The sequence below is a fragment of the Eublepharis macularius genome, chromosome 4 (genome assembly GCF_028583425.1).
Source record: "Eublepharis macularius isolate TG4126 chromosome 4, MPM_Emac_v1.0, whole genome shotgun sequence".
NCBI lineage: Eukaryota > Metazoa > Chordata > Lepidosauria > Squamata > Eublepharidae > Eublepharis > Eublepharis macularius.
The window spans coordinates 128,569,753-128,597,158 of NC_072793.1; the positions used below are offsets into that span (position 1 = coordinate 128,569,753).

At 41.2% G+C, this 27,406-nt stretch overlaps 1 protein-coding gene across 4 annotated transcripts in view; it reads left to right on the forward strand.

Moving 5' to 3' along the window:
• Nucleotides 1-738: 738 nt before the first annotated feature.
• Nucleotides 739-27,406, forward strand: part of RAD18 (RAD18 E3 ubiquitin protein ligase) — a 182,116-nt gene continuing 155,448 nt past the window's right edge. For 3 of the 4 annotated variants that reach the window (XM_054977684.1, XM_054977685.1, XM_054977686.1), the window contains exons 1-4: nt 739-859; nt 6,159-6,240; nt 12,343-12,404; nt 17,650-17,720. In XM_054977684.1, coding sequence (XP_054833659.1) covers nt 806-859; nt 6,159-6,240; nt 12,343-12,404; nt 17,650-17,720 — 269 coding nt within the window. In that variant the 5' untranslated portion in view covers nt 739-805. Of the gene's footprint in view, nt 860-6,158; nt 6,241-12,342; nt 12,405-17,649; nt 17,721-27,406 lie in introns of those variants that run through there. The other variant, XM_054977687.1, reaches the window with a different exon arrangement.

A 27,406-nucleotide genomic window follows, 5' to 3' on the forward strand; every position in this document is an offset into this window, starting at 1 on the left:
AATAGCCATGCAACATTTTTGAATGTTGTTAACTGCAGTGCTTTTGATAAAAGATGTGGACGTTAAGCTGTGTCACTTATTGGATCTCTGCATATATATTTCCTAAACATCCACCATGGTTCACTATACAGGCAGTTACAAAGAATTTCCTTGCTGCCCAACTTCCTATAGGCCTTCTCTTCCTAGCCTCCTTGCAGATACTTTGCTTTGATGCGCTTGTCAACATTCCCTGACTGACCCTACGGGACCTTCCAAAAGGCCAGCTTTTGGTATATTCCGTGGGTATCCGCATTCCACGGGACAGAGATCAGACGGAAAATAGATAATAGTTCTGAAAAAGCGTCCCCAACTTGTAGGTCTGGCTCCTTGTTCTTGACTGCGCTCTCTAGCATGGCTAACTTTGAAAACTTTGTTATATACTCAGGGGATACTCCAGCTACATCCAGAGCTCCCTTGAAAACAGGCAGCGTAATTAAAGCTCGTTTCCTCCTGCTCCGCTGTCCACTGGCAGAGGCACAAGACGGATTCCATTTCCGTAAGAAAAAGAGCTAAATCGCATCTTATCCCCCAGACCTTCGTTCCTCTAAAAAGCTACCGCTTTCTGTGCAGGGAAGAATCTGCCTGGAACAGAAGTCTCCCGCTTCAAAGAAAACTACATTTCCCGAGATGCTCAGTGACTGACCCGGAAACGGAGGCATGTATTGTGAATTCCCGCTAGTTCCAGGAAGGTGGCGCGGGCGATTTGGAGTCTGGCAGACACATTTTAAGGCATCAGGCATCGGCTTGTTCAGGGTGAGAGGGGACTATGTCGCTTGCATTGGCTAACTCGCAGTGGCCTGAACAGCCCGACCCGCTGAAAGTAAGTGGAGGGATCGCGCTTTTTAGGGGAGGAAAGGAGCCTGTCTTTGGGGTGGGGTGGGGGTGGGGAGCCCTCAGCTTTGGAGGCTCATACTGTACAACCGATATTTTCTGACAGCTGTGTCCTTAATCTGCGCTGACTTTCTTTTTATAAAACTGTCGCCAAATCGAAACGAATTCCCGAGGGTTAAGTCAGGTAGCAGCAAAAACAAACAAACAAACAACAAAACAGGAGTCTTGTGGCGTCGTAAAGCTTGTTTTTTCCCTAGAGCAAGTTTTTATGGACTAGATATGGGGGAATCAAAACGTGTTAGTCTTTCAGGTTCCTCGAGAGTCCTGTCCCCAAATCGGGGTTCTGATGACATACCCCATGAAGGTATCGTTATTGAGGAAATCTTCATTAGAAGCCACAGTTCTCATTACTTGGCAATAGAGACAGCTTTGATTCGCCCGATACACAGGGAATAATTTCTTTATCATGCACCTGTCAGATCCAGAATACACCAATGTGCAGCAGATTCTTTCCCCAGCTGAAGAATTTTGTGTGTATCAGCCACAAAGCTGCACTGAAGTTCTACCCGAAAAGGCAATTCAGTGTTTATTTATCTGATTGCGAATTACCTATACTTCTTTGGGTGCTTTCGTTAGTTCAGTGTGTATAATTCAGCGCAGAAAAAGCAGTTGCTATACCTGTGATGGTACTTAGCATCTGCTCTAAGATTGAAAAGTGTGTGTAAAATATCTGGCTGCTTTAACAAGACAATGTGATATCATTTTTATATTTTTTAATTTGTAGATTAGATTTATATCCTGCCCTTGCCACGAGCAGGCTCAGGGTGGGCCACAACACCATAATGACAATAAATACGACAGTATATAAATACAATAAATACCATAAAATACAACTTAAAGCCATATAAAACAGTAAATACAGTCCAACAAGGACCTCCAAGATGTGGTAAAACCAAGGATTTCCAGCACCTGTCACTGGGGTAGGCACAGTAGTAGCAAGGAGAGAGTATCAAGTGGTGTCACAAAGGTATAACAGCAAAAAACCACTTGACGTGTCTGACAACAATGGAACCAGTGTATTTAATACATAAAACACATTACACAGTAAAACACATAATTCTAAAATAGCAATTCATAAAACAAATACTACCTTCCACATATACAGTACCATTGATAAAGTTGCTAAACTACAGGTACCATAAATTGATAAAGTGCTGGTGCTACAAACTGCTACAAAAATTCATTGCACATATTGCATTGCACGAATGCATTGTACATACTGCATATTGCATTGCATGAGTGGAGAGTTCCAGTAAAATAAAATCAATCTCTTGTTGTATATTGTTTCTTGTTATTAATAATAACTCCTTGTTGGACAGTTGCATACAAGGAGGACCTGTGAAAAAAGAATATGATGAGTTGTTACAATGCACTTGCACTTTAGCAATATATATGTGCAATATATATGTGCAATGAATTTTTGTAGCAGTTTGTAGCACCAGCACTTTATCAATTTATGGTACCTGTAGTTTAGCAACTTTTATTAATGGTATTGTATATGTGGGGTGTAGTATTTGTTTTATGAATTGCTATTTTAGAATTATGTGTTTTACTGTGTAATGTGTTTTATGTATTAAATACACTGGTTCCATTGTTGTCAGACACGTCACATGTTTTTTTGCTGTTATACTGGGGTAGGTACGGCAGGTCTGATTAAATGGTGGAAGCGCAGCAGACCAGGCAAGAGATCAGCAGGGCAGGTTGGCAACTCCTCAACCACATTCATAGGCCTGGCGGAACATTTGAGACTAGGATTAAGAACATCTCATGATGAAGTTCTGTGACTGGAGTACCTGATACTTCATTTGACCATGAAGTCATATGCACATAACAAGTATCCTGCTGGATCAGTGGTCCATTTCATCCACCATCTGTTTCAAATAGTAGCAGATCAGAGGTCTTAAAAGACCAATAAGCAGAAGATGGAAGCCAGGGTCTCCCCCTGTTGCTGCTGCCCAGCATTTTTATTCAGAGGGTTACTGCCTCTGGATGTGGAGGTTCTCTTTAGTTGTCATGGCTAGTAGCCATTGATGGACTTATTCTCAATGAATTTGTGTAATTCTCCTTAAAAGGCAATATGGACTGGATCTATAGTGTCAGTTAGAGGGGTTTTAACCTCCCCCCCCTTGTTATTTTGTGTTCTTTTTACTGTACTGGAGCTTAAAGCAGCCCAGGAAAGGGCACATTTTCATTTGGGGGAATCAGCATGGTCAAATAATGCACCTGAAGTTCTGATTCTGGAATTCTAGCATTGTCTGTTAATTGACCTTAAGTGATCTTGAAATAAAGATTGTAGGTCTTGAGTTCTATTCACTTAAGGAACATAGCCTGAACTACTGCTAGAATTGTTACTTTAAAATCAAAAGTTATCCTCAGAGATTTTAGGTAAAAATACAGACGTTTGTGATCCTGTGAATAATATTGTCTTTTGGGCATCCATGTGGCCATCTGGAGTCAAGTAGTATGATAGATGGTGTTTCGTGTTATTGTTACCTGTTATGATTTATTATTGTTGAATTCTTGCAGTGGCCTAGAACTATTGATTGATTTAAAATATTTATATCTAGCCTTTCCAAAATGCCCAAGGTAGCTTACAAACTATAAACATGCACAATTAACAATATTATTATTATTATTATATATTAGATTTATAACCCACTCTTCCTGCAAGCGGGCTCAGAGCGGGTAACATCAATTAATAAAAATCACATTAAAAACATTAAATACATTAATCACATTAAATACCTTTAAAACATAAGAATTGGTGCAACAAGGCAGCAGCTTTACACAGCATCTCATATGCCAACCCCAAACCTAATATATCCTATGGAGTGGGAGACGGTACACACATTAGGTGAGTTGGCAGACAATTGAGAAGAGGGGACTGCATTCCCCGCTCAACAGGAGACCAGCAAAAAAGAGCTTGCTCATGCCCCAACCTCAACCATATGCCTGGTGGAACATCTCTGTTTTACAGGCCTGGTGGAAGGAAAGTAAATTCTGCTGGACCCTGGTTTCGAAAGACAAGAGAGTTCCACCAGGTGGGTGCCAGGACCAGAAAGGCCCTGGTCATGGCTAGGTGAGCATCCTGGGGGCCAGGGGCCACCACCAGTTGTTTATCAGCTGACGTAAGTGTCCTCCGGGGAACATATGGTGAGAGGCGGTCCCATAGATATGCTGGTCCCAGTCCACTAAGGGCTTTATAGGTTAAAGCCAACAGCTCATAATAATAAGATTTGATTTATATACCGCCCTTCAGGACAACTTAACACCAATCAGAGTGGTTTACAAAGTATGTTATTATTATCCCCATAACAATCACCCTATGAAGTGGGTGGGGCTGAGAGAACTCCTAAAAGCTGTGACTGACTCAAGAACGCCCAGCTGGCTTCAAGTGGAGGAGTGGGGAATCAAACCCGGTTCTCCAGATTAGAGTCCCGCTGCTCTTAACCATTACACCAAACTATACCTTGTACCTGATCTGGAACACCACTGGGAGTCAGTGCAGCTGACACAAAACAGGAGTTATATGCGCCCTATACGGCGTTCTCATGAGGATGTGTGCAGCTGCATTCTGACCTGTTGCAATTTCTGGACCAGACCCAAGGGAAGCCTTGTGTTGAGTGAGTTAGATCTGGAGGTGACTATTGATTGGGTCACTGGTGTTAAGTCAGGGATTGAAAGGTAAAGGACAAGCTCCCTGACCTGTCACAGATGGTAAAAAGCAGATCTGGCAACCACTGTGATCTAGGCCTCCATTGATAGGGGAGAGCGTGTCCAAGATCACCCCCAGACTCCTGACCATTGGAATGGGCACAAGCGACACTCCATCGAGGGCCAGGAGCTGGATTCCTGAACCTGGCAGCTCACAATCCAAGTGCAAGACCACTGACTTTGTGGGGTTCAATTTCGACTCTGTTTCAACCATCCAGTCATGGCTTCCAAAGCTCTAACCAAGGCATCTGGGGCAAAGCCAGGCTGGCTGTCCATCAACAGATACAACTGGGTGTCATCTACATATTGATGACATCCCAGTCAGAAACTTTGTACCAGCTAGGCGAGGGAATGCATATAGATGTTAAATAACATGAGGGAGTGTATTGCCCCCAGTGGGACGCAGCACACCATCGGGTGGTGTGATGACAACTTCTCTCCTAGTGCTACCCTCTGTCCCCAACTTTGGAGAAAAAGAGACAAGCCACTGCAAGGCAGTCCCTCATATCCCCACATTGGTGAGGCAGTGGGTCAGTACGAGAATTAACAATGCTCATTTATCATGGGGTTTTTTTTAGATTTAGATTTTTTTATATTTCAGATTTGGCCACGTTGAGAATTAGATATCTTAATGATGTATCCATATATAAAACCATGAACTACATGAAGCTGGAGTGGGAAATAAATTTTTTAAAAAGCCTCCTGGGAAAAAAAGTCTAAGTCATGTTGGAAAGTGTGTAGTATGGAGATCATATGCAGAGACAGGGGAGAGAATTCCAGAGATCAACACAGCTGCTGAGAACATCTTTGGGTGGGTTCACTAGAAGGACTTCAGCCATTGTGGGTTCCCAGAGCAGAACATCCTTGACTGACCTCAGAGCATGAGCAGGTAATACCTGTGGAAATAGTCTTTCTTGTTCCCTGGACCCAAGTCTAGTTCCTGTGCGCTAATCCTTTTAGTGGCTACTCTTTGTTTCTTGCTTGTTTGCTTTTACCCTTTCAGAACAAGAATATGTCTCTTAGACATTTTTCTGCATATCAGCTTGGATCCCAACCCACCCTACATGCGTTGCTAATGCTTGTGCAAGGGCTTTGTGGGTGGGATTTCTATTGGTTTCTCCTTTCCTGCTGTAGTCTCTGTGCCAAATCCCATAACAATTCCAAGGATTACTGAACCATCAGGAGTGTTTGTGGGGGAGGGGTTCACATGCGTGCACAGTAACTTGCGGTAGGAAGGGAGAGATGGGAAAACCATGTTCCATGAGTTGTTCATGTGTTCAGTCCTCGCTAATATTGTTACATTTTGCCATTGGACTCAAATCTTGCTGTTCTACTGCAGATCAACACAGCTACCCACTTAAAATTACATTTTGCCAAGATGCTTGTGTCATTGTAGAAGTAGAAATAATTACATCAATGCTTTTTCAAAACTTCCTTTATTCTAGATTAGAATTGACGTGAGCTAGTAATTTTGTACTGTATTTGTGAAAATCAGCTTTTAAATCTTATTTCAGGAAGTGGACAATTTGTTGCGGTGTGGGATATGCTTTGATTACTTCAATATTGCAATGATCATTCCTCAGTGTTCACATAATTGTAAGTACCGAATTCTCCCCTTTTTATTTGGGATTTTGATTTTTTAGAAAGTTATACTTCAGTCAGAAGTCCCACAGTGGCTTATGGTTAAAATCCAAAATTCAATGCAAAATACAATAAAATATCCCAAATGAATTAATTTTAACTCAGTTCGATTCCTCTTATCTTACAGAAACCATAAATTATTATTTATGTGTATTTTCAGCAATTACTTGATGCTAGTCCTATTTTTAAATTTCTCCTCATCAGATCTGAAATGTGGGCCCTGAGATTTGTAGTGGAACTAGACATTTGAAACTCCAAGGTTGATGAGGGCTCCCTGGGACAAAGAATATTCAGATCAAAAACTATTTTCTCCTCCAAGTTTTGAGGCTGGCATCATGATAGCTAGAAACTCAGCTTGGGTGTTTTTTTAAATCCTTTCAACAAGTGGAGGCATAGAGTTGCTAGGAGACCATCACACCACAGTATTTTAATTAGTGTATAGGTTTCCAGTCCAATCCAGATTGCGGCTGCTAACCTATAAAGTGCTGAACAGTATGATCCCAACATTCCAAGGGCCTGCTCTTTCCTCTTATGCCTAGATTTAATTTTCACAGTGTCATCTTTGCACAGCATGTGTACTAAGATGCAAGTACCAGCTGGGTTCAGTAGACGTTGTTTTCCACTAATGATATGGCTTTAAGACAACAGCTAAGGTCTGGAACTCACAATCTTTGAAATGACAGTAGGAGAGGTTTCTGGAAGAGAACTGTAGAAAACAATAATGCATTGCCCAGTGGGATGGGGAGGAGGCAGGGAGGAACCGCCCTATCTTTCAGTGTGTTGGTAGCCTTGGTGTAAGTATGTGAATGTAATGTAATGTAGCCTCTTTTTCCCTTGGTCCCTTGCTTAAGGCTCCATATAATGTGATGCGGCACCGGCTTTGATATAAGATGTGAAATTTGCTATAATAATATCTTTGATTTTGGAGACGCACAGTGATTTAGGGTCTTCTGTTTCTAGGCATTCTAGAAATACTGGAGGCCGGAACTCTGAATAGAATTACTTGGAACCCTATTTTGATGAAGAAAATAGCTATATTGATTGGAACTCATAAAACTGCTGTATGTGTATCCTGTTGGTGGTGGAAATTGCTGTCAAGTCATAGCTCACTTATGGCAACCCCTACTGGGGTTTTCAAGGCAAGAGACAAACAGGTTTGCCGTTGCCTGCCCCTGCAACACTGGTCTTTTTAGGTCTCTCATCCAATTACTAACCAAGGCTGACCCTGCTTCGCTTCCGAGATCTGGTCAGATTGGGCTTGCCTGGGCTTCCATGTAATTTTGATTAGAAGTGAATCTAGTGTGATTAATCCAAGTAATTATACATGAGAACACAGCCTTTCTAGTTAAAGTGCCTTTTCTACATATAGGCTGTGTATAAACAAATACTAAAATAAAAAAAAATCTTAATGGGCTTCCCAGTTCTAACATTCCTAACTAGATGGTTGTATGTAAATAAAATTGCATATTTTAAATAAAATTACAAATACTGTATGAAAGACACTGCTCAAAATTAGCTTCATGAACGCTTTCCAGCTATTTTGTTATGATAGATTTAGAGTGTAAAGGTTTGATTTTGATAAAGAAATGTAACCTTAGATTGTATTTAATTCTTATTACAAGACTATGTCCTTTGCTTCAGCTGTTTTAAAATGCTCACTCTAAAGGTTGTTGATAAAATCTTTTGGTTTAGTTAGTTCTTGTAATATGCAGCTGAGAGCACGAAAAACTCTTTTCCTCTAGCTTTCATGCTTATTAAGAACATAGCTTGAACTTTCCTGGGTCACACCACTGGTTCATGTAGTCTAGCATTTTGTTTCACACAGTGGGCAATCAGTTGCCCTGAAGGGCCAGTAAACAGAGCATTAAGGCCAAGGCCTTTCTCAGATGTTGCCTCCTGACATTGATGGCAATTTTCCTAACCTGTCCTATTCTACCTTGCCTCATCATTTTTTTTAAAAAACAGGATTTTTGTCCCATCAGTCCTGTAGTATGGGAGGCCAGCTTCAAATGTGCATCTTCCGGGCATGGAGCAGGGGTCACTGGGGGTGTGTGAGTGGGGGAGGTAGTTGCGAATTTCCTGCATTGTACAGAGGGTTGGTGTAGATGACCCTGGAGGTATCTTCCAATCCTATGATTCTATGATTTCTCAAGCTGCATAGGCAGTGAAGATTTGTGATACACATGGCCTGGAGCAGGAAGGCCCCTCTGTCTTGCATCCTTGAAAACTGACAGTGGAGCAGTTGGGTCTGTCTTTCTGCTTCCCTCTCCCTGTAGTGCATTGCAGTTTCCTTCCCATCTCATGAAATTAGACCCGAATGGGGGAAGAATCATACATATACTATAAGGTAGCATTAGTTCATATTCTCAACAGTCTATACCTGTCCTTCTCACTTGTTTTATGCTGGTGGCACACAGAGAGGATTGGCATGACTTCCCTTCTGGTCTCATCATCACCTGAGAGTTGAAGTGTTAAAATTTGAAACATACGTATTGTTTTTCCTGGTCTGATCTAGAGTTTTGCCATTCTGTTTCCATGGTCATAACTCATGAGATGTTCATTCTTTGTTTATATGATTCACCAGACTGAGATATATATGACTTCTAATTGTGGCAAATATCCACTGATAGACCCATCCTTAATATAATTGCCCAGTTGTTATTCTTAAAACTATTTAAGGTGGTAGCTGTTTCTATGTCTTGTTGATTTTATTTATTGGTCTTATAGTCCGCTTTCCTCGCAAATGGGCTCAGAGTGAATAAACATCAATATTAAAATTCACATTAAAACTATAAATAAGCATACAATCCAGTAATAAAACAGTTCTAGACAGTAGCCCATATTACTCAGCCCCAACCAACACATCCTCGTGGGGTGGGAGATGGAAATTGAGGTGGACCAATCAGTGGAAAAACGGAGGAAGGAGTGTTACACAACCCAACAGGAAACTGACAAGAAAGCTTGTTCATACCCAGCCTCAACCATATGCCTGGCAGAACATCTCTGTCTTACAGGCCCGGCGGAAAGGTAACAAATCTCGGTGGGGCTGAGTTTTAGCAGACAGAGAGTTCCACCTGGCTGGTACCAGGACTGAGAAGGGCCTGGCTCTGGTTGAGGCAAGGTGAGCCTCTCTGGGGCCAGGGATCACCAGCAGCTGTTTATCGGCTGATCAGAGCACCCTCTGGGGCATATATGGTGAGAATTGTGGCAATGAATTCCAGGTTAGTTATGTGTGGTATTGGGCAGCCCTGGAAACTAGTATTATGTGGGAGACTGGAAAACAAGAATCTCATTTAGCCCCTTTGAGAGTGCTTCCTTTAGAGATGTAAGAAGAATGTTCCAACCTCTGGTTTAATTTAGTTATTCTCCACCTCCCCCCACACCATTTCTCTTGCTTTATACTCTTCTTTTTGGAATGGGATAAACAGAGCTGCACACAGTATTCTAAATTTGGGTGTGCCATCAATTTATAAAATGACTGTGAGCTTCTGTTTAGGGGGAAATTGACCTTTGGTAAGATTTGCTAAGATTTTTTTAGTATCACAGCATAGGAACTTCCAGGTATCCTTTAGTCACCTCTGTTAATAAATCAATTTCCTGCAGTCTCTTCTAGCTTCTTTTCTCTACTACATAATATAACAGATGTTTCTGCAGTGCTTCGCCCTGAGTCTTTGACTATTCAGATTTGGTGTTTCACTTGAGTGCTGTAATTAGTTTTGCAGTTACAGTTTTGAAGACAGAAATCTACTAGAGTGTCATTGTAAATATAAATGAGGCCTAGTGCTAAAGATTGTTCTCTTGGTTCTGTTCCAGTGTTTTATTTCTGGATGCCTTTCAGTTCCTTTGGACATGAATAATGAACGCAGCATAAATCAGTCACGGCACATTCTAAAATATCTTGGTACTGTGGTGGGGGACAGCAGGGCCGATCAATTAAACTTACTCATATTCATGCAGCTAGAGAGTCAGTATGGATCTCCCTATTTGGAATATTGTGTTATCCAACATTTATTAAGCAGCTGCTTAATTGATCAGCTGTGTAGATGTTGAACAGAAAATTAGTGGCGCTAATTTTCTTCTTTATAAAGCATCATATAAATGGATTAGGTACAGAATTAAGATTCTTTCCTATAGTTTTAGTGTTAAAATCAAGTGATGCAAGGCTGGTGTCCTACAAATATTAACTGGTAGGCAAGTTCATAAATGAAAGGAGAAATTATGATTAGTTCTTACTATGCTGGCTTGGTTACAGAGTGGATTGATTTTAAGTCAAAGTGATTTAAACCAGTGATTTAAATCATAATTTACATCAAGCTTCCAGTCTCATAATTCATGACTTTTTAAACAAGAGCATATTTTAACTGGGTGTTGAAACATTTCAAATGCATTGGTTTGCAACTTAAAAAAAAGCCTTTATGCTACCTAGGGGAGTTGTATATGTTCTCAGCTACAAAGGATGGGTGGGTGGTAATTGTAAAATTAATGGATCTTTGGGCCTCTCTGTGCACAAGCTAGGAATGTCATTTAATTGGCTGTTTCAGATATGTCTAGGTGGTTGGAATTTTCCAGAAGCAAGACAGTGAGGAAATACTGGATAAAATACACAAAGAGATGCAAAAGATATTAAAGAGTCGCTTTGCGTTGAACTAAAAATATATATATTACTAAATATTTTACCAAATACAAATTTTACAAAAACACATAGCGATTTTTTTAAATATAGGGTGACAACAGCGGAGTAGTATATGCAACAAAGTGGAAGGCAGAATCCTGTCCAAATTTGACAGAATGGATAAATAAACTATATGAATGTGTATCAATGGCAGAATTAACATCTTATATACACAATAGACCAATCTTGGAATTTCAGAAAAAATGGAATGTTTTCTTTGATTATGTAGCTGAAAATTAAGAAAAATTAAGAATAATTAACAGCGAAAATGATTAATTATTAAATTTGTAATTTAATATAATGTATTTGGGGAGATGGAGGGGAGAAATATTTTGTAGTTTATATCTATTATTTATAGTTGTCTTTGATTAATAGAATTATGTTATAGAATTCTTTCTTTTTAATGTTTTTATTACTATGTTTTTCTTACTATTTGTTTTTCAAATAAAATATATTATAAGCCTTTAAAAAAAAATTTTCCTGAAGCAAGGACTGATAATTACTGAAGCCTTTCAGATTCTCCATGATATAATTTATTGTACCTACTATTCTCAGAATCAGAGTTGGAAGGGGCCCGATGTAGGATGAGCCTAAAGCATCCCTGACAAATATTCATCCAGCCTCTTCTTGAAAACTGCCACTGAAGGGGAGCTCACCACCTCCCTAGGCAGCTGATTCCACCTTTGAACTACTCTGACCATGAAAAAGTTTTTCCTAATATCCGGCCGGTACCTTTCTGCATGTAATTTAAGCCTGTTGCTTTTAGTCCTATCCTCTGCTGCCAACTGGAACAGCTCCTTGCCCTCCTCCAAATGACAGCCTTTCAAATATTTAAAGAGAGCAATCATGTCCCCCCTCAATTTCTTTTTCTCCAAACTAAACATTCCCAAGGCCCTCAGACTTTCCTCGTAGGGCACAGTCAGGGCTCAGTTGGGTTGATAAACACCTACTGAAAAATGTTCTCAACAATATATGCCATTTATGATAATTAGCCTTTACTTTTTATCTTGACTTACTGTGTAATATCATGCTTGACCTCAGAAGTCAATTGTTAGCCATTTTTTGCCCTTTAATATCAAAATCCAGCTTTAAGTCAGTGTGCTTGATATTAAATGCTGAGGATTTGTTTTTAAGAGTTTATAAATGTAGATTTTAGCATGGCTGTTTGTATTAAACTTAGATTAAATTTACAACAGGGCTGTTGTATAAAACAAAGTTTAGAGGTGCTGCTTTGTTTTTAAAAATCTGCTTTAAATTTTAAAAAGTCTGAATATTAAATAGCTTACTGGGATCAGGATGAGACTTCCAGAGCTAACAATGCAAGTTTCCTGTGAGTTGTTGTTGTTGAAAAACATCATTGAATTGTGTTGTATGCTTTCCTCCAGATTGTTCTCTCTGTATACGCAAGACCCTGTCCTATAAAGCACAGTGTCCTACATGTTGTGTGGTAAGTGTTAAATGCCTGTCCTACTCTTCCATGTTTGGAAAATGTTCTATGCTACCTCCCTTTCAGTTATACAAATAGCGGATGCTTTGGAATTACATGAAATTTATTCAGCTATAATCCAGGGATGGAACTTTGGCATTCTTCATGGGCAATTAAACAGTTGTTCTTTTCAACACTCTCTTATCATGTTTCCCCCCCTCAGATATCTCTGTAACTTGGCTTCAGGTATCATTATTAATAATAATAACATTCGATTTATATACTGCCATTCAGGATGATTTAACACCCACTCAGAGCAGTTTACAAAGTAAGTTATTATTATCCCCACAACATACACCCTATGAGGTGGGTAGGGCTGAGAGAGCTAGAAGCTGTGACTGACCTAAGGTCACCCAGCTGGCTTCAAGTGGAGGAGTAGGGAATCAAACCCTGTTCTCCAGATTAGGGTCATGCCGCTCTTAACAACTATACCAAACTGACTCTCAGTAGTGTATTAGGTTTCTCTTCTTTCCCCTCCCCTTTGCTATCAACCAAGCACTCCTCCTATCTGATTAGTGATTTCTTGGTTTAAGACTCCATGGTCTCTCTTAGCTCCTTACTCTCTTAGCTCCTCCTATAGAATACTGCATTTACGCATCCTCCCGGGGGAGCTAACTAAGCTGTACATGTAAGTGCCCTTGAGGAGTACTTTGGTTAAAATTTATTGCCTACACAGGAAAATCTGAGAGGTAAATGACAGCATGGTATCCAACGATGTGTGAATCCTCTTTCTCACCTCTTAAAAGCAGCTTTTTAGAGGGAGGAATTTGGAGAAGTGCTGTGAGTGTGTCTGTGTGTATGTATGGATACTCTCACATGTAATTCTGCAGGCTAAATAACTCCATTTAGCTCTTAACCTCCCTGTATGAATATATTTGTGAGGAAAATTTGTGAGGAAAATATATGCTTTACATTTCATGGTGAGGGATGGAAAGTTAGTTGGGGGGCAGTGTGAAGTAGGAAGTGGCAGGGTAGGGATAGGGGCAAACAGCCTGCATTCCTTGCATTAAACTTGGATTGTTTAAGGTATAATTTAGTATGAGCACAGACCATGTGTGACTGGATGGCATCTGTAGAACAGGAAGCACAATTAAGCAAAGATGGCTAAAGGGACAGATTGTATTGGGGGGAAGAAAAAAAATGCTCAGTCTTGCTGGGTCTTATCATGATAGCTATAAAAAAACAGGTTGACTGGACTCACTTGTGCCAGCAGCATAATTCCTGTGCATCTTCTTGGAGGGGAAGAACTATCTTAACCCCTCAAGGCTGCTATGTCTAGTATGGATGCTTCTAGTTAAGAGAAAAGAAAAACAAAATAAACATTTGTGTTGCAGAGAATTTCTTTCTGACATATCCTAGTAAGTTATAAAGTGAATCATATCCAATTCTAAACCAGGCCATAGAATATGGGTAAAAGAATCTATATAATGGGAGAAGAAACAGATGGAGGATTGATCTATAAGCCAAAATGAAGTCTGAGCCTTACAGAACAATCTGAAAACTTTTTTTAAAAAACGAAGGGGTAACCCCCCTCCCCTGCATAATAATGTTGGCCGTTTTGGAGATTACTAGGCAACTAGAACAATATTGACAGGCTTCCAAGGCTTGGTTTCTGTCAGTGCAAGGAGGTGGTGTGTGAGCAAGGATGGATGGGGAAACCAAAACAAACATATAAAGGGTACTTTCCCCTGTCCTACCATATTCCCAAAGGAAGAAGGACTTGTTTGGGCCAGACCCTATGACAACCACCATGCTACTTGCCTGGGTCACCTGCTACCACTTGAAATATGCAGCTCCTTCAGGCCTTGCAGTGGCGACTGTCCCAGGAAACTTGCAACTGCACAACTTTCATGGCATGGCAGAGCCTTGTGGCAGCCACAATATGACTCACCTGAATGACTTGCCACCATGTGAATTGTACAGCTTGGTTAGGGCTGGCAGCAGCCTCTGCATAATTTATCCAGGCAACCTGCTGCCATATGATCTGTTATGCCATTTGCCCAGGCCCAGAGGTGGACATCATGTGACTTGCCTGGGCAACTTGGTATCATGTGACTTATGAAACTTGGCTAGACTTTTTCATGTGGCCCTTATAACCTGTCCAGCTCTGCAAAGAAGTGGCTGAAAAAGCAGAATATGGAAGGGAGGGAAGGAGTCAGGGAAAGGGGAGAAAAAAAGCTGAAGGTGAGGGAAGAAGAGAAAAAGTCAGCTAGGTGGGTGAAAGTGAAGGAAAGGGGGGAGGTTGCAAGGGGGTGGGAAGGAGGGAGACTAGTGACTGGGATGACATATAAAAAGTAGGATTTTGGTTGGAAGAAAAGGAAGCAGGGAAGGAGAGAAGCTGTGGGGGTTGCTGAGAGGGAAGTGGAAATAGTGAGAGGTAGGGGTATAGGGGAAAATAATATACCCCCTGTGAGTTCTTGAGGGTCCCCCACTTGTATCTACATAAATTGATTCAGCTGTATTTTATAATGAATGAGCTTCTTCTTTCACAATCTGATGTCAGCTTGTTCCAGAACCCACACTCTTTAGTTCAGGGGTTCCCAACTCTGGTCGGCTTGTGGGTATCTTTGGAATTTGGAGTGAGGTTACACACAACTGTGATAGGTCTTCATCATTTCAGGCAAAAGGTCTGTTTAAAGGTCTGTCTTGTATAAAAATACTTTTTATCATACACATGAGAGAGAGAGAGAGAGAGAGAGAGAGAAGGATTTAGGTCTTCCTCTTTTCCTGCTGCCTTCCACTAGAATTATTGTTTTTTCCAGTGCGTCTTGTCTTCTCATGATATGACCAAAGTACAATAGCCTCAGTTTTATATTTTTAGCTTCTAGGTATAATTCAGGCTTCGTTTGATCTAGAACCCACTTACATGTCCTTTTGGCCGTCCATGGTATCTACAAAACTCCTCCAGCACCACATTTCAAATGAATCAGTTTTCTTCCTGACAGCTTTCTTCATTGTCCAGCATTCACATCCATGCATAGTAGTGGGGAATACCACAGTTTGGATTATTTTGATCTTGGTCCCCCGAAACACATCCTGAAAGCCAGTTTGTTGTGGTTAAGAGCGGCAGGACTCTAATCTGGAAAACCAGGTTTGAATCCCCACTCCTCCACTTGAAGTCAGCTAGGTGACCTTGGGTCAGTCACAGCTCTCTCTCAGCTCTCTCTGTCCCCCCACCTCACAAGGTCATTGCCATGAGGATAATAATAACGCACTTTGTAAACCTCTCTGAGTATGGCATTAAGTTTTCCTGAAGGGCGGTATGTATTATTATTATCATGATCCTTAAGGATTGTTTCTAGTTCCTTCATGGCTGCCCTTCCAAGTCACAATTTCCTTCTGATTTTTTGATTGCAGTCTTGGTTTTGGTTGATGATTGAGCCAAGGAATAGAAAATCTTTAAAAATTTCGATTTCTTCATGTCTACTGTAAAATTGTATAATTCCTTAGTAGTCATTAGGTGTGAGCAAAACAAAACAGATGAGCCAGAAATACACCAGGAATTTGCTGTTTTGTTTTGTTAAAGTGGCTTCTGAAACAGTGAACCCAGTTTGGAACAAGAAGCTGTAACACTCCCACTCACTGAAAAGTCTGTGTGTTTCAGTTCTTACCATGTAGCACTGTATTGCTGTATTAACCTACCATTGAATTACCAGCTTTCAGTTAAAAAAAAATGTAAGTCTCTAGCCCCTTCCCTTGCAGAGATATAAAGAAAAAGGCATATCTCTACAATGGAAGGGGCCACAGACTTACTTTTTTTCAAAAATGAAAGGTGGGAATTACTCACTGAGTCTATTAAAATGGTAAGTTGATGTATTGATATGAAGTTGATGCTTTAAAAAAAGATCAACAACAAAACTAGGAGGGGAGTAAAAGAAGGTGGAGGGAAGAGTGGTTCAATGATAACAAACTTCCAATCATCAAAAAGTGGGTTGGAAGTGTATGGGAATGGGCGGGACAAACACAACTGAAAGAAACATGTGTGAGGAAAAAAAATTGACTCAAAATTTGCTTCCAGAAACAGATTAGGATAAAAGTGGTCTCCAAGGAATTGAAAAAGATCTGGAGGGAAGAAACTTAAAGCAAAAATTAAAGGAGGAAAAAGAAGCTTGCAGAAATCGTTGATTCAACCAAAGCTAGAACTGACTAAAAAACCCTTTGTAGAAAACTCCTTTGAGGGTTCCCTGCTTGTTGTTTATTAAAATTCTGTAGTGCAGTGCAAGAAAAGTAGCACAAAGGTGCATCATTAGTCCAATCCAGCAGGCTTCTCTTACATACATATTTGGGGCAATGTTTCCTAGGCGGTGAATGAAACCTGCATTATATATGCTGAGCCTGCTGGCTTTAAACATCTTGTCGAACCATAAATTGTGTGGAGGCCTGTTTACTACACTAACAGTGCAGTCCTGTGCAATCAGTGTAATCAGTGGGCTTAGACTTGAGTAACTCTGCTTAGAATTGCAGTGTAGTTTTGTTGACTTCTTAAATAATAGTGAGAGAACTGTAGAAAGGTTTTGATAAGCACTGACAGAATATGGCTGTTTCTCAGCCTTTGCTCCTAACGGTCTGGATTAAATTACAAACTATTAAAAATTGGAGGTCTTCAAGCTGTATTTCACCTCCTGTCCCCATTCCTTCTTGACACGTTGTTAGTTGGAAAACAGCTTTTGTGTTCATGTCTGGAGCAAATGTTTCTGCCTTTATCTTATGAGAATACCTCTGCCTCACAATATACAACAATATAATTTCGCACCAAGTAAGGCAAACAAAAGCAAAAGAAAGATAACCGTTTTATAAAAGAATAATTTGTATGCACCAAACCTTTTCAGAAACTGTTCTCTTTTCTGTAATTAATTCAAATTTGGCATTTTCCTTCAAGTTTTCGCTCCCATCCTCCCTCGGTGGCTTAATATTCTTATCCTCCTTAAGTGCTGAATGTTCTCTTCCAAGTCATAGTTGCAACTCTACTAAATCAGTGCATGACTGGAGATTAGTGGTAAGGGTCTGTTAGATTGCTAGCTTATAGCTTTTTAAAAGAAACAAACAAAATGCTTAACTTTATGTAATGCTTCTCAAATGTTTGGTTTCACATTTTTTTGCATCTTTGTTTTTTCCTTTAGATATAGCCATTTCTGGAGAAAATATGTCAGACTAAAAATATATGAGCCAAATAGTACTCTGTTTAATGTTTTCTGTTCTTTTCTAGGCAGCTGCAGAACCTGACCTGAAAAATAACCGGATATTAGATGACTTGGTAAAAACCTTTAATTCTGCAAGGTACTGCACTATCCTGAGAATTTCAGAGTGAGAAATGCAGCTGTTTCTTGCTTTTATTTGTAAATGGCTAAAAAGTTTCCATTTGGTTAAACTGGCTGTAAACTCAAACCTGTGTACAACCAGAAAGGATGTGTTGAGTAGGATCCAGGAAACGGGTTGGCTAATCTTTTATGCTGGTCACTGTTATTAGTCAAATGTGCCAATGTATGTACACATGCTTCCTTCTGCCGAGTCTGACCATTAGTCCAACAAGGTCAGTATTGCCTGTTCTGACTGGCAGCACTTCTGCAGGGTCTCCGGTCAAAGTATTTCATCACTCCTATTACCTGATGCTTTTTAGCTGTCGCAATGCCAGGGACTGAACCTGGGATCTTATGCATGTAAAACAGGGGCTCTCTCACTGAGTTGGACCTGTCCTCATGCACATCTTGTACAAAAGGGTGCACATACAGCTATATATAAAGGAGAAGAGAAAAGTGACTGTCTTTTCTGCACTGCTGTCTATTAAGGAGGAGGATTCCTTTTTGTATTTATTTGTAGTCATTTATTTATTCTTGCCATTTTCTGTGCTGGTTTTCTCCCTGATGGGACCCTATCAAGGAGCGCATGGTGCTCCACTGTCTGCGCCCAAGGCAGAGGGGAACACACACAGAGCTCTGGGTCCTCGTTAAACAAGACTTTACAAAACTGCCAGTGAGAGACTCACATTAGCCTCAATAGCTGCCACTAGTCCTTTTAGTCTATCCCAAGGCACAGGAGCAAAAGGACAAATCTCCAGGCCTGTCAGGGAGCTAAACAAAAAGTCTACCTTGCAAGGGTGACTCGCAAGCAGAGTTCTTAAACTAAGATTTTAACTGGTGGTAGGTGGTTCAGGGTCAAGACACCGGTTTAGCCTTTTGAGGTTTCAGACTCAAGAGCTACACAAGATAAAAAATATAATTATTTATTTAAGGTGCAAAGATATTCAAAAAGACAAGACAGACTGTGGGGATAAAACAACAAAACCTTAGCATTTAAGCTCTAACTATACATACCACAGTAGTTCCAGAAGGCAAAACTCAAGTTAGGCACAGGTGCAAATAACAGAGTCTGTTGCATAGAGACAGGCAGGATTTTGGTTGTTCAGATCCACAACAGCAGACAAAAAGATGGGTGCAACAGGACAGCCATCTTACATAGAACTGGCAAAAACTTGAAAGCTCAAAACCTGCCAATGCCTCTCCCCCCTCCCCCTGGGCTTGATGACATGATCATAGATGGGGGAAACAGCCAGGAGGAAAATGATTAGAGGGCGGCAGACATGTTATTTAGCAGTACAGTTGCAGAGCATCAATGAAACTTGGGCTGTTTGTAATTTCTAAATTTCATTCCGGAGGTGAATCATTCTGAATTATGATCCCCCCCCCCTCTTCATGTTCAAGTGGGCCTGGAACAGAGAAGTTATGTTGTGATTACTGGATGATGATCACATCCTTTGGATAGTGTAATGACCAAACTGCCTTTTATAGAGTTGTTTTGTTTCTACTGAGCTTTGCAGCTGAACTGCAACAATACCTGTCATTTCTATTGTGGGCTGGATAGGTGAATCCTTTTGGCAATCTTTATCTGTTCCAGTATCTCAGTTGGTAACTCAGCAGCCTTAACTGAAGCACGACTTGACTGAAGCCAGTCTTCAGTTTTTAACTAGCTGGTTCTTGAAGGTCTCTTGACAAGAGAATTGGAACCACTTCTTAGTAATCTGTCTTTCTCTGAGCAACATGGTATCTCAGCAGACTGCACAAGAAAATGGAGGGGTTCCTACACCCTCTTTTCCATATAGTTGTCTGGAACTTGGCAGTAGGAGTAGACACATGTTGTCTTTAGCCATGTTGAGGAAAAGGGCATGAAGCATCATTCTAGTCTCTTAACAGGTGCTTGCTCAGCTGCAGCAATCAATATTTGAAGTTTGAAGTATGTGCAGTTGGCTTTTATATATGCAAACTGACTTTCTGTTTCAGCCATTCTCAGGTTCTTCTGTAGTCTAACATGCATTTCATGCAGTTATCTTAAACTGCTTTCTACATTTGAAAAAAAAAACAATGGTTCATGCCATCTTGAGCAGAGGACCCATGGAGAGGGTCTCTTTAACACTGTTTCCTTCGGGCTCTTGTGCTTTTAAAAATCTTCCTCAAAGCTGATTTGCTCCCTGTGGAGAAGAAGATATGAAGACTTGTACTTTTTACCCTGTAAAGTGGAAACAGCTGGCTGTGATCGACGGCAAGCAGAAACAGTTCTGGACAGGGAAAGAATTAAGCATCTTTTCCTCACTTGTTGTGCTTCTGTTCCCAGTTGCATCCTCCCATCTTTTTGTTTTGTGGATTAAACACAAAAAAGCGGGAGCAAAGTTGTACATGACTCTGTGTAGCTTGTGGTTTGTTCCTGAAATTTTTTTCTAGAATGTTTTATTCTTCTTATCTTGGCTTTACTTCTGCTTTTTCTCCAAGGAGCTCAGGGTGGTATATATGGTTCTCCCCTTCTCCATTTTATCCTCATATATACCAAATGAGGCTGAGCGAGCCTTATCAGTATTTTGGGGGTATATTTGGGAATCTGGAAGAGCCCTGTGGCGCAGAGTGGTAAGCTGCAGTACTGCAGTCCAAGCTCTGCTCATGACCTGAGTTCGATCCCAGTGGAAGGTGGGTTCAGGTAGCTGGCTCAAGGTTCACTCAGCCTTCCATCCTTCTGAGGTCGGTAAAATGAGTGCCCAGTTTCCTGGGGGTAAAGTGTAGATGACTGGAGAAGGCAATGGCAAACCACCCCATAAAAAGTCTGCTAAGAAAACATCATGATGTGACGTCCCCCCATGGGTCAGTAATGACTTGGTGCTTGCACAGGGGACTACCTTTACCTTTACCTTTTGGGAATCTGGATTGTGTCTGGGATTCTTGGATATACTGATATGTGCGCCCCTCCCTTGCCCACTGCATGGGTGCTGCCTTCTGCCATGACGGTCACCCCCTTGGGGCCTTCCCTTGGCCTCAGATGGGGGTAGGGGTGGGGGTTAAGTCACCCCAAGCCTGCCTCCTACCCTGCTGGGCTCTGGCTTCCCTTTGTCTCTCTCAGTTTCTCCAGTCGCCTCAGCCATCTCCTCCCGGCTTCCTTGGGAAGGCCCCTTTTATCCTCTTTCCTCCACCACCTCCACCAACTGTGCCAACCTCCTCCACCTGCCTCTTGTTCTCTCCTCCCATGGTGACCCATCCCCTCTTCCCCCGATAGGTCCAGCCCACCCCTCTGCCCGTCCTCCTTTCCCCTTTGCCAATCCTGAGCCTCGTTATGGCCCTCGGGTCCTCCCTCCGCCTCCTGCCTCCCACTCCTCTGCTGCCCTGGCCGAGCCTGCCCCTTCTCCGGGGGTGGCCTCTTCCAGCCAGGCAGCATGGCGGCGTCGCGGCCTGTCACCGAGCCCCGCCAAGGCCCTTCCATCGTGAAGGCCACTGTAAGGGGCAGCTGGGCTCTGAGGGCCATCGGTGGGGCCTCTTCCGCCTGCTCCGGGCCCTGCCGCCACAGCGGCCCACTCGTCAGCTGATCGGCGGGAGGAGGCTCTGTGGCGGCGTGGCTGGGCTGCTGGGCGGCCATGGGGTCTTCACTGGGTCCCCTGGCCAGGTAGGCCAGCTGCTGGGGTCGGGGTTGGGTGGGTTGTCAGCTCCCGACGGGAGGGTGGCTTTGGCCGCTGCGGGGCTAATTCCGGCAGGGCCGGACATGATATTTCTATCCTGCTAATGTTAGTCTGTAATCAAGGCCACCATTTCAAAAAACCACAGCAGCTGTTTTTCTTACTTTTGCATGTTTCCCAGGCAAATAGGAGGGAGGGGTGGTGGTGGCAGTGAACCTCACAGATGAATGGCATTACTCATTAGAGGGAGCTCAACTGTCCAATCATGATGATTCTCTCATAGATGAAATGAGAGAATCATCATGACTGGATAGACAGTTAGGCTCCCCTTAAAGAGCAATGCCATTTGCCTGAGAGTGTTTCCTTGCCTCGCTTCTTTTTTTTGCCCAAGAAACCTGTAAAGGGGGAAAAAACAAGATGCCCTTTGAGTGTGTGCCTTCTGCCGGTTTGGCATTCTCTGATTTGGCATTGGTTCTGTTGGGCTTTTTTGGTTCTTTTTGGTCAGTGGTTGTTCTTTTGTGTTTGGCTAAGGTTTCTTTGCCCTGGAGAAAGCACTGGATCCCCCCACCCCAGGAAGCAATGGAGAGTAGCTGAGGGCACCTTGTTCAGGGGCCAGTAGAATTGGACCCTGTTACCTAATCTTGAAACTTTGAGATTCCTTAGTGGACAGGCAGCCCTCACTCTGCTGCAGTTTTGATGTAATTTGCATGAAAAACAGTAATTGGATCCAAATACAAAACTGGTATGGGAGGACCTGAATATTGGGAATACCAATACCTTGCAGATACCACAACTTTTCTGTTAATAATTTACACAAACCTATAGTCTTATGGAATGCATGTGACACATATTTTCAACTCTGTTTTCTCCTTGGAGTGATGTGTGTGAAATCAGGCAGTTCTAGAATATCTCTTAACTCTCTTTATCTTACGTAGTTGTGGGAAGCAAAATGTATTCTTTATTCTCTGTGTAAGAACAAAAATGTATAATGGTCAGGAGTGGGTGTGCTGTTGTATTTGTGATCAAGGATAGTGGAGAGATGCTGGAAATAATATTCTTGGTACCTTGTTATTGGCCTTCTAAAAACTAAATAGTATTTTTGCAGTCCTATTGTTATGTAAGTGTTTTATATCCAACTCCATGTAGCCATAATAATTGTAATTTTTTTTTTTGGAGTATAGTGGTTGAGTGTTTTTTTTTGGTTGAGTATAGTGTTCTTTGGTGATGGTCCTACAATTCATTGAGGTCATGATGAAAAGATAGGTGAGACTGTAATATGGGATTAACTGCTTGGGAACTGGGAGGAGGGCCTATGTATTGTTCTGTGCAATCCTATGCAAAATTACTCCAGACAAAGCAAATTGATAGGTAGGTATAAATATAAAATTTGTGGGATTTTTGAAGCCACAGAAAATCACCATGTCTTTTCTGTTTTTCTTGGCGGGAAAAAGGACGTGAAATACATGCAATGCTCACTTTCCTATCAAACCTAAACTTCTTTTACTGATTTAACAACATAAAATGCATCATTTATAACTTAACATATGAAATAGTACTATTTGTGGTATAAAAAATGTCATGGTTTCTAGATGGAAAAAATTGGCAATATTCCTAATACTTGAGAGAGTTTCAGACTGTTTCAGACAGCAGAAATGGGGGAAAAACAATAACCCTGCAAACCAAGGGTAACCAAGGAAGTTGGAACAAAAGAAATATAAAATTATGGAAATATAACTAAAATATGAATTAGAAACACTGGTATAAAATTTAATAAATCAATTAGAAATACAAAAGGTAGATTAAAAACATCCTCAGTATGGTTCTACATATAAGTACTAAAACCTTGTATATATTCATAATAAAGTCACTAATATACAGGTATAATAGTACATTTCATTGCCATATGTACAGAACCAAAAAACCAGATTTGTTTTGGCCCAAAGACCTTCCTCCTCAATGGTATAAAAAATTCACAAACAACACCCCATCAATATATTACACAAAACATACATGACCTAGCACACAGTAAACCTGTAATGGAAAAAAAGAAAAAGTGAGACAAAAATACGTAATGGTTAATACCTGGATACTTGGTTGAAAACTAAATATATTAGAATAAAATTACTCATGCTGAGATGAAATTTAAAACAACATGGAGCGAGTTCATTAGAATTCTGCCCCAGAACAGCATGAAATAAAAACAGGGCAATGTATATAAGCAGGAGTTGTTATTCCTTTGTCAATTAATCTACAATAAACAGAAAAATACAGCAAAATTAATCCCCATTAAAAAAAAAATTATAAAAGAAAAAATGCCAAATTAAAAAATGATAACTAGGAAATTTACCTTATGTTGCTAGGGCAAGAATATATAAAGTTCAAGATGCAATGCTGGATACTGATCAAAGAAGAAACAGCAGTGAAACAAAAACATGCCTAGACATCTCAGCTATATACTGTGGAAGTGAGAGGGGGAGCTGAAGCAATGGTGAGTAACCAGAAGATAGAGGACAGCCTCTGAACCAACTGCATCAGCTCGAAAGTAATTTATCCTATTTTCTGGCAGCCCACTATACCAAAAAAAGATATAGTATAAAAAACCCACAAACAATACCATGAGCAGAAAAGGACTGAGCAAACAGATCAGTTACGCGCACAACCAGTCAATTTCTTCATCTAAACCATTAGGCACCAAGATTTCCAGTGTGAAGATCCAGAATGTTTTCCTTTTCTTCAGAAGGTGGAACTTTTTGCAGAGTGCACCTGTATTTTCTCTTTAACCCAGAACTTCATTTCTTTATTGGAGTGCTCCAAGGCTATGAAGTGCTTAACTAATTGAGACTGCAGTTTTTTAAATCTGATGCAGCTTCTGAAATCCTTATCAGTACAGGGCAAGTTGTAAGACCTACATATAGCAAACTGCGTGAGCATCATATACAATATAATGCTTATAATTCGTCAATAATGCTTATAATTGAAGCCTTTGACTAATTAGGAAACATATTTGTTTTAAGACAAAGACTTACAGTGCACTTGTCATATGGAAAGTTACCATTTGAAATTCCACTCCTCTCAGTTAGGGTATTTTCTACAGTATGTTCCTTCAGTGTGCTGCTGACAAGCATATTTTTAAGATTTTTTGCTCTCTTGAAGGTAAAAAATGGATTAGGTTTCTATCTTGGAGTCTCTGGCAAAAAGTACCAATATTTTTCTATTATATTTTTCACTCCTGTAAAGATACAATCATAGATCAAAGGAATGACTATGCTGTCTGTATTATTATTACAGATCCTAGGTGTTAATAAGATTTTTTGGGTGTGTTCTTTGCCTTATAAAAGGCTTGCTTTAGAACTTCAGTAAAATAGCCTGTCCTTAATTGGTTCATTAGTATGTTGGCTTGTCTATAAAAATCTATATCCTGAGTGACTGCAGTTCCTCCTAATCCTTAACATCTGAGAAAAAGGCAATCTTTGTTCAGGTGAAAAGGGTGGAAACTACCACCAACTAGAAAAGCATTAGCATCTGTGAGTTGCAAACTGTTGTAACTAGGGCTGTGCTATTCGGGTTTCGCTTAGGGTAAAGATACCCGAAGTGGACTCGATTCGGAAAGCTTCAGTATTCCCAAAGCGGAATACCAAAGCAAAGAATGTTTGCTTTCCGGAATACCAAAGCAAAGCTTCGCAATGCTTCGCAAAACTTCGGGGCTTGTTTAAAGGGCCCCGCCGCTGCTTGCAAGCAGCGGCGGGGCCCTTTAAACAACCCCCCCACCTCCCCCCCACCTACCTTGCGGTGGCTCTGGGCCAGCTCCTCTGCTGCCACCATGCCACCGCCCGAGCCTGCGGGGTGGTGGGGAAGGCCAGAGCCGCCGCCTCCGGCTCTTCTTGCCCCTCAAATGGCCGCGGCGTGCCGGCGGCTGCCAGCCATTTGAGGGGCAGGAAGGGCTGGAGGAGGTGGAGAAAGCCCTTCCTGACCCTCAAATGGCCGCTGCGTTGCTGGCATGCCGCGGCCATTTGAGGGGCAGGAAGGGCTGGAGGAGGTGGCTCTGGCCTTGCCCACTACCTCGCAGGATCGGGTGGTGGCACGGCGGTGGCAGAGGAGCCAGCTGGCTCCAGGCCGCACTGTTTTGTGTCGCAGCGGCAGTGGCAGCGGCGGCGGCAGCCCGCTGCCCAGCTGATGACCCTCCCGCCGCCAGGTAAGTTGGTGGGGGTTGGAGGGGTCTCCCCAGGGGGTAGGGGGTAGAGGGGTTGCCCCAGGGAGGGTGTTGGTGTTGGTGGGGAGTTCCCCCCTCGCTTCAGTATGCTCCAAATCTTCACGGAGCATACCTAAGCGATTCCCGAACCCCAAATCTGAAGTGGCTTGCCGCTTCATATTTGAGGGTATTCCAAATCGGTTTCCCGCTTCGGGTAAACCCAAAGTGGGAATACCGAATATCCCCACCCATGCACAGCCCTAGTTGTAACCCATGCTACCTTAGTTACAAGCATTTTGTGGTGGCATCTGAGAGGTAGGAAAAATTAAAGTTGAAGGTAGAAAACATTCTAGAGTAAACTAAAGAAAGTATTATTTAGACAGAAACATTCTTATACATGTGCAATAGATAGTAATACCAACATATTTAGACATCAGATATTAAACTTTACAACAAAACACTAAACTCTTTAATTGTGCCTTATCATTAAAGACATTGTAGTGTATTAACAGTTGCCAAAACTATTCACATTTAAACAAAAATATTCTTGAAAATGTACATCAGTATAAACCAGAATTTATCAATACTGTAAATTGTCTTACATAAAATTTTCTTACTATACATTTTTATTGTATTAGATTTATATTCCACTCTCCTTGTCTTGAAAAGCATTTCACTCATTCCAAAAGAAAATATTTCATAAGATGGGGGGGGGGGCTCCTCCAAATTATTCACTTTTCTCATTGGACAAGTTTTAAAAGTCCTCAGACTTGTCATACCATATATTTTGAAGCCTTTCACTCATTCTAAAAGAAAAGACTATATCATAGGAGCCCTCCCTCCACAGAGCTTCTTAAAAATTAAAAACATATCCTCTGGAAACAACATTTTTTCCTGAATTTTTCTGTCCCTTCACATCATTAGATGTATTAATTTATTGCTCAGAGAACAATATCAGATGTGGTTTGTAGCGCTGTGATGGTACCATGTTCTATAACCAGGGCAGCCATGGCCTTGGCTGCATTTAGGTGATTGTAATGATTCCAAGTAAATGTGCGCATGTATCTTTAAATGCTTGATGAGATAGGTGAAGAGTGGGGGGTGAAGGGGATGGATGAGTGAGTGATATGATTGGTTGATGACTGAGAGGGTGGGCGGAGTGAATGCAGTTTGAGACTGAGAGTGGAGAGAAAAGTTTCAGTCAGAAGAAAGCAGGCTAGCTGTGTGCTGCCTGAGTATGTTGAAGTGTTTATGAGAGAAATATAACCTGTGTGGAACCTGAACTGAGCATGTTTGTGAAAGGACACTCAGTCAGGGAAAGAGAGGCCAGCTGTGTGAATGAGAGTAAATGAAGTAACTTTAAGAACCGAGAACTACGTTTATGAAACCGATACGCTTCTCGAATAAATAAAAGCTTATTTTTGTTTTGCTATATCCCAGTGTAGCTGTCATTGCTATATCCCATTCCTATCTTCAGGGCCACATAGAACCACGAAGGAGCCTGACGCTTAGGAACGTTACCAAAGGGAAAATTTAAATAAAATATCTTGGAATAAAATATTCCGGGTGGCAGCAGACTACCCAGAGGGTTAAGGGATAGATTAAAAGAAAAATCTACCCTAAAGAAAGTAAAGGTCATAACAGTGATGATTTTTAAATCAAAGTTTAGCTAGTTAGAACAGATATTTTAGGTCTGAAAATTATTATGGGAAAAGCCTGGTGTATCTACTTTTTTCTTTCCAGGACAGCACGGTAGCCTCACTTCAGTGATATTGTAATATAAATGAAATTTTGAAATGAGTAGTGGTTTTTTATGTAGGCAGTCCTATCACTATTACTCAGGGACAG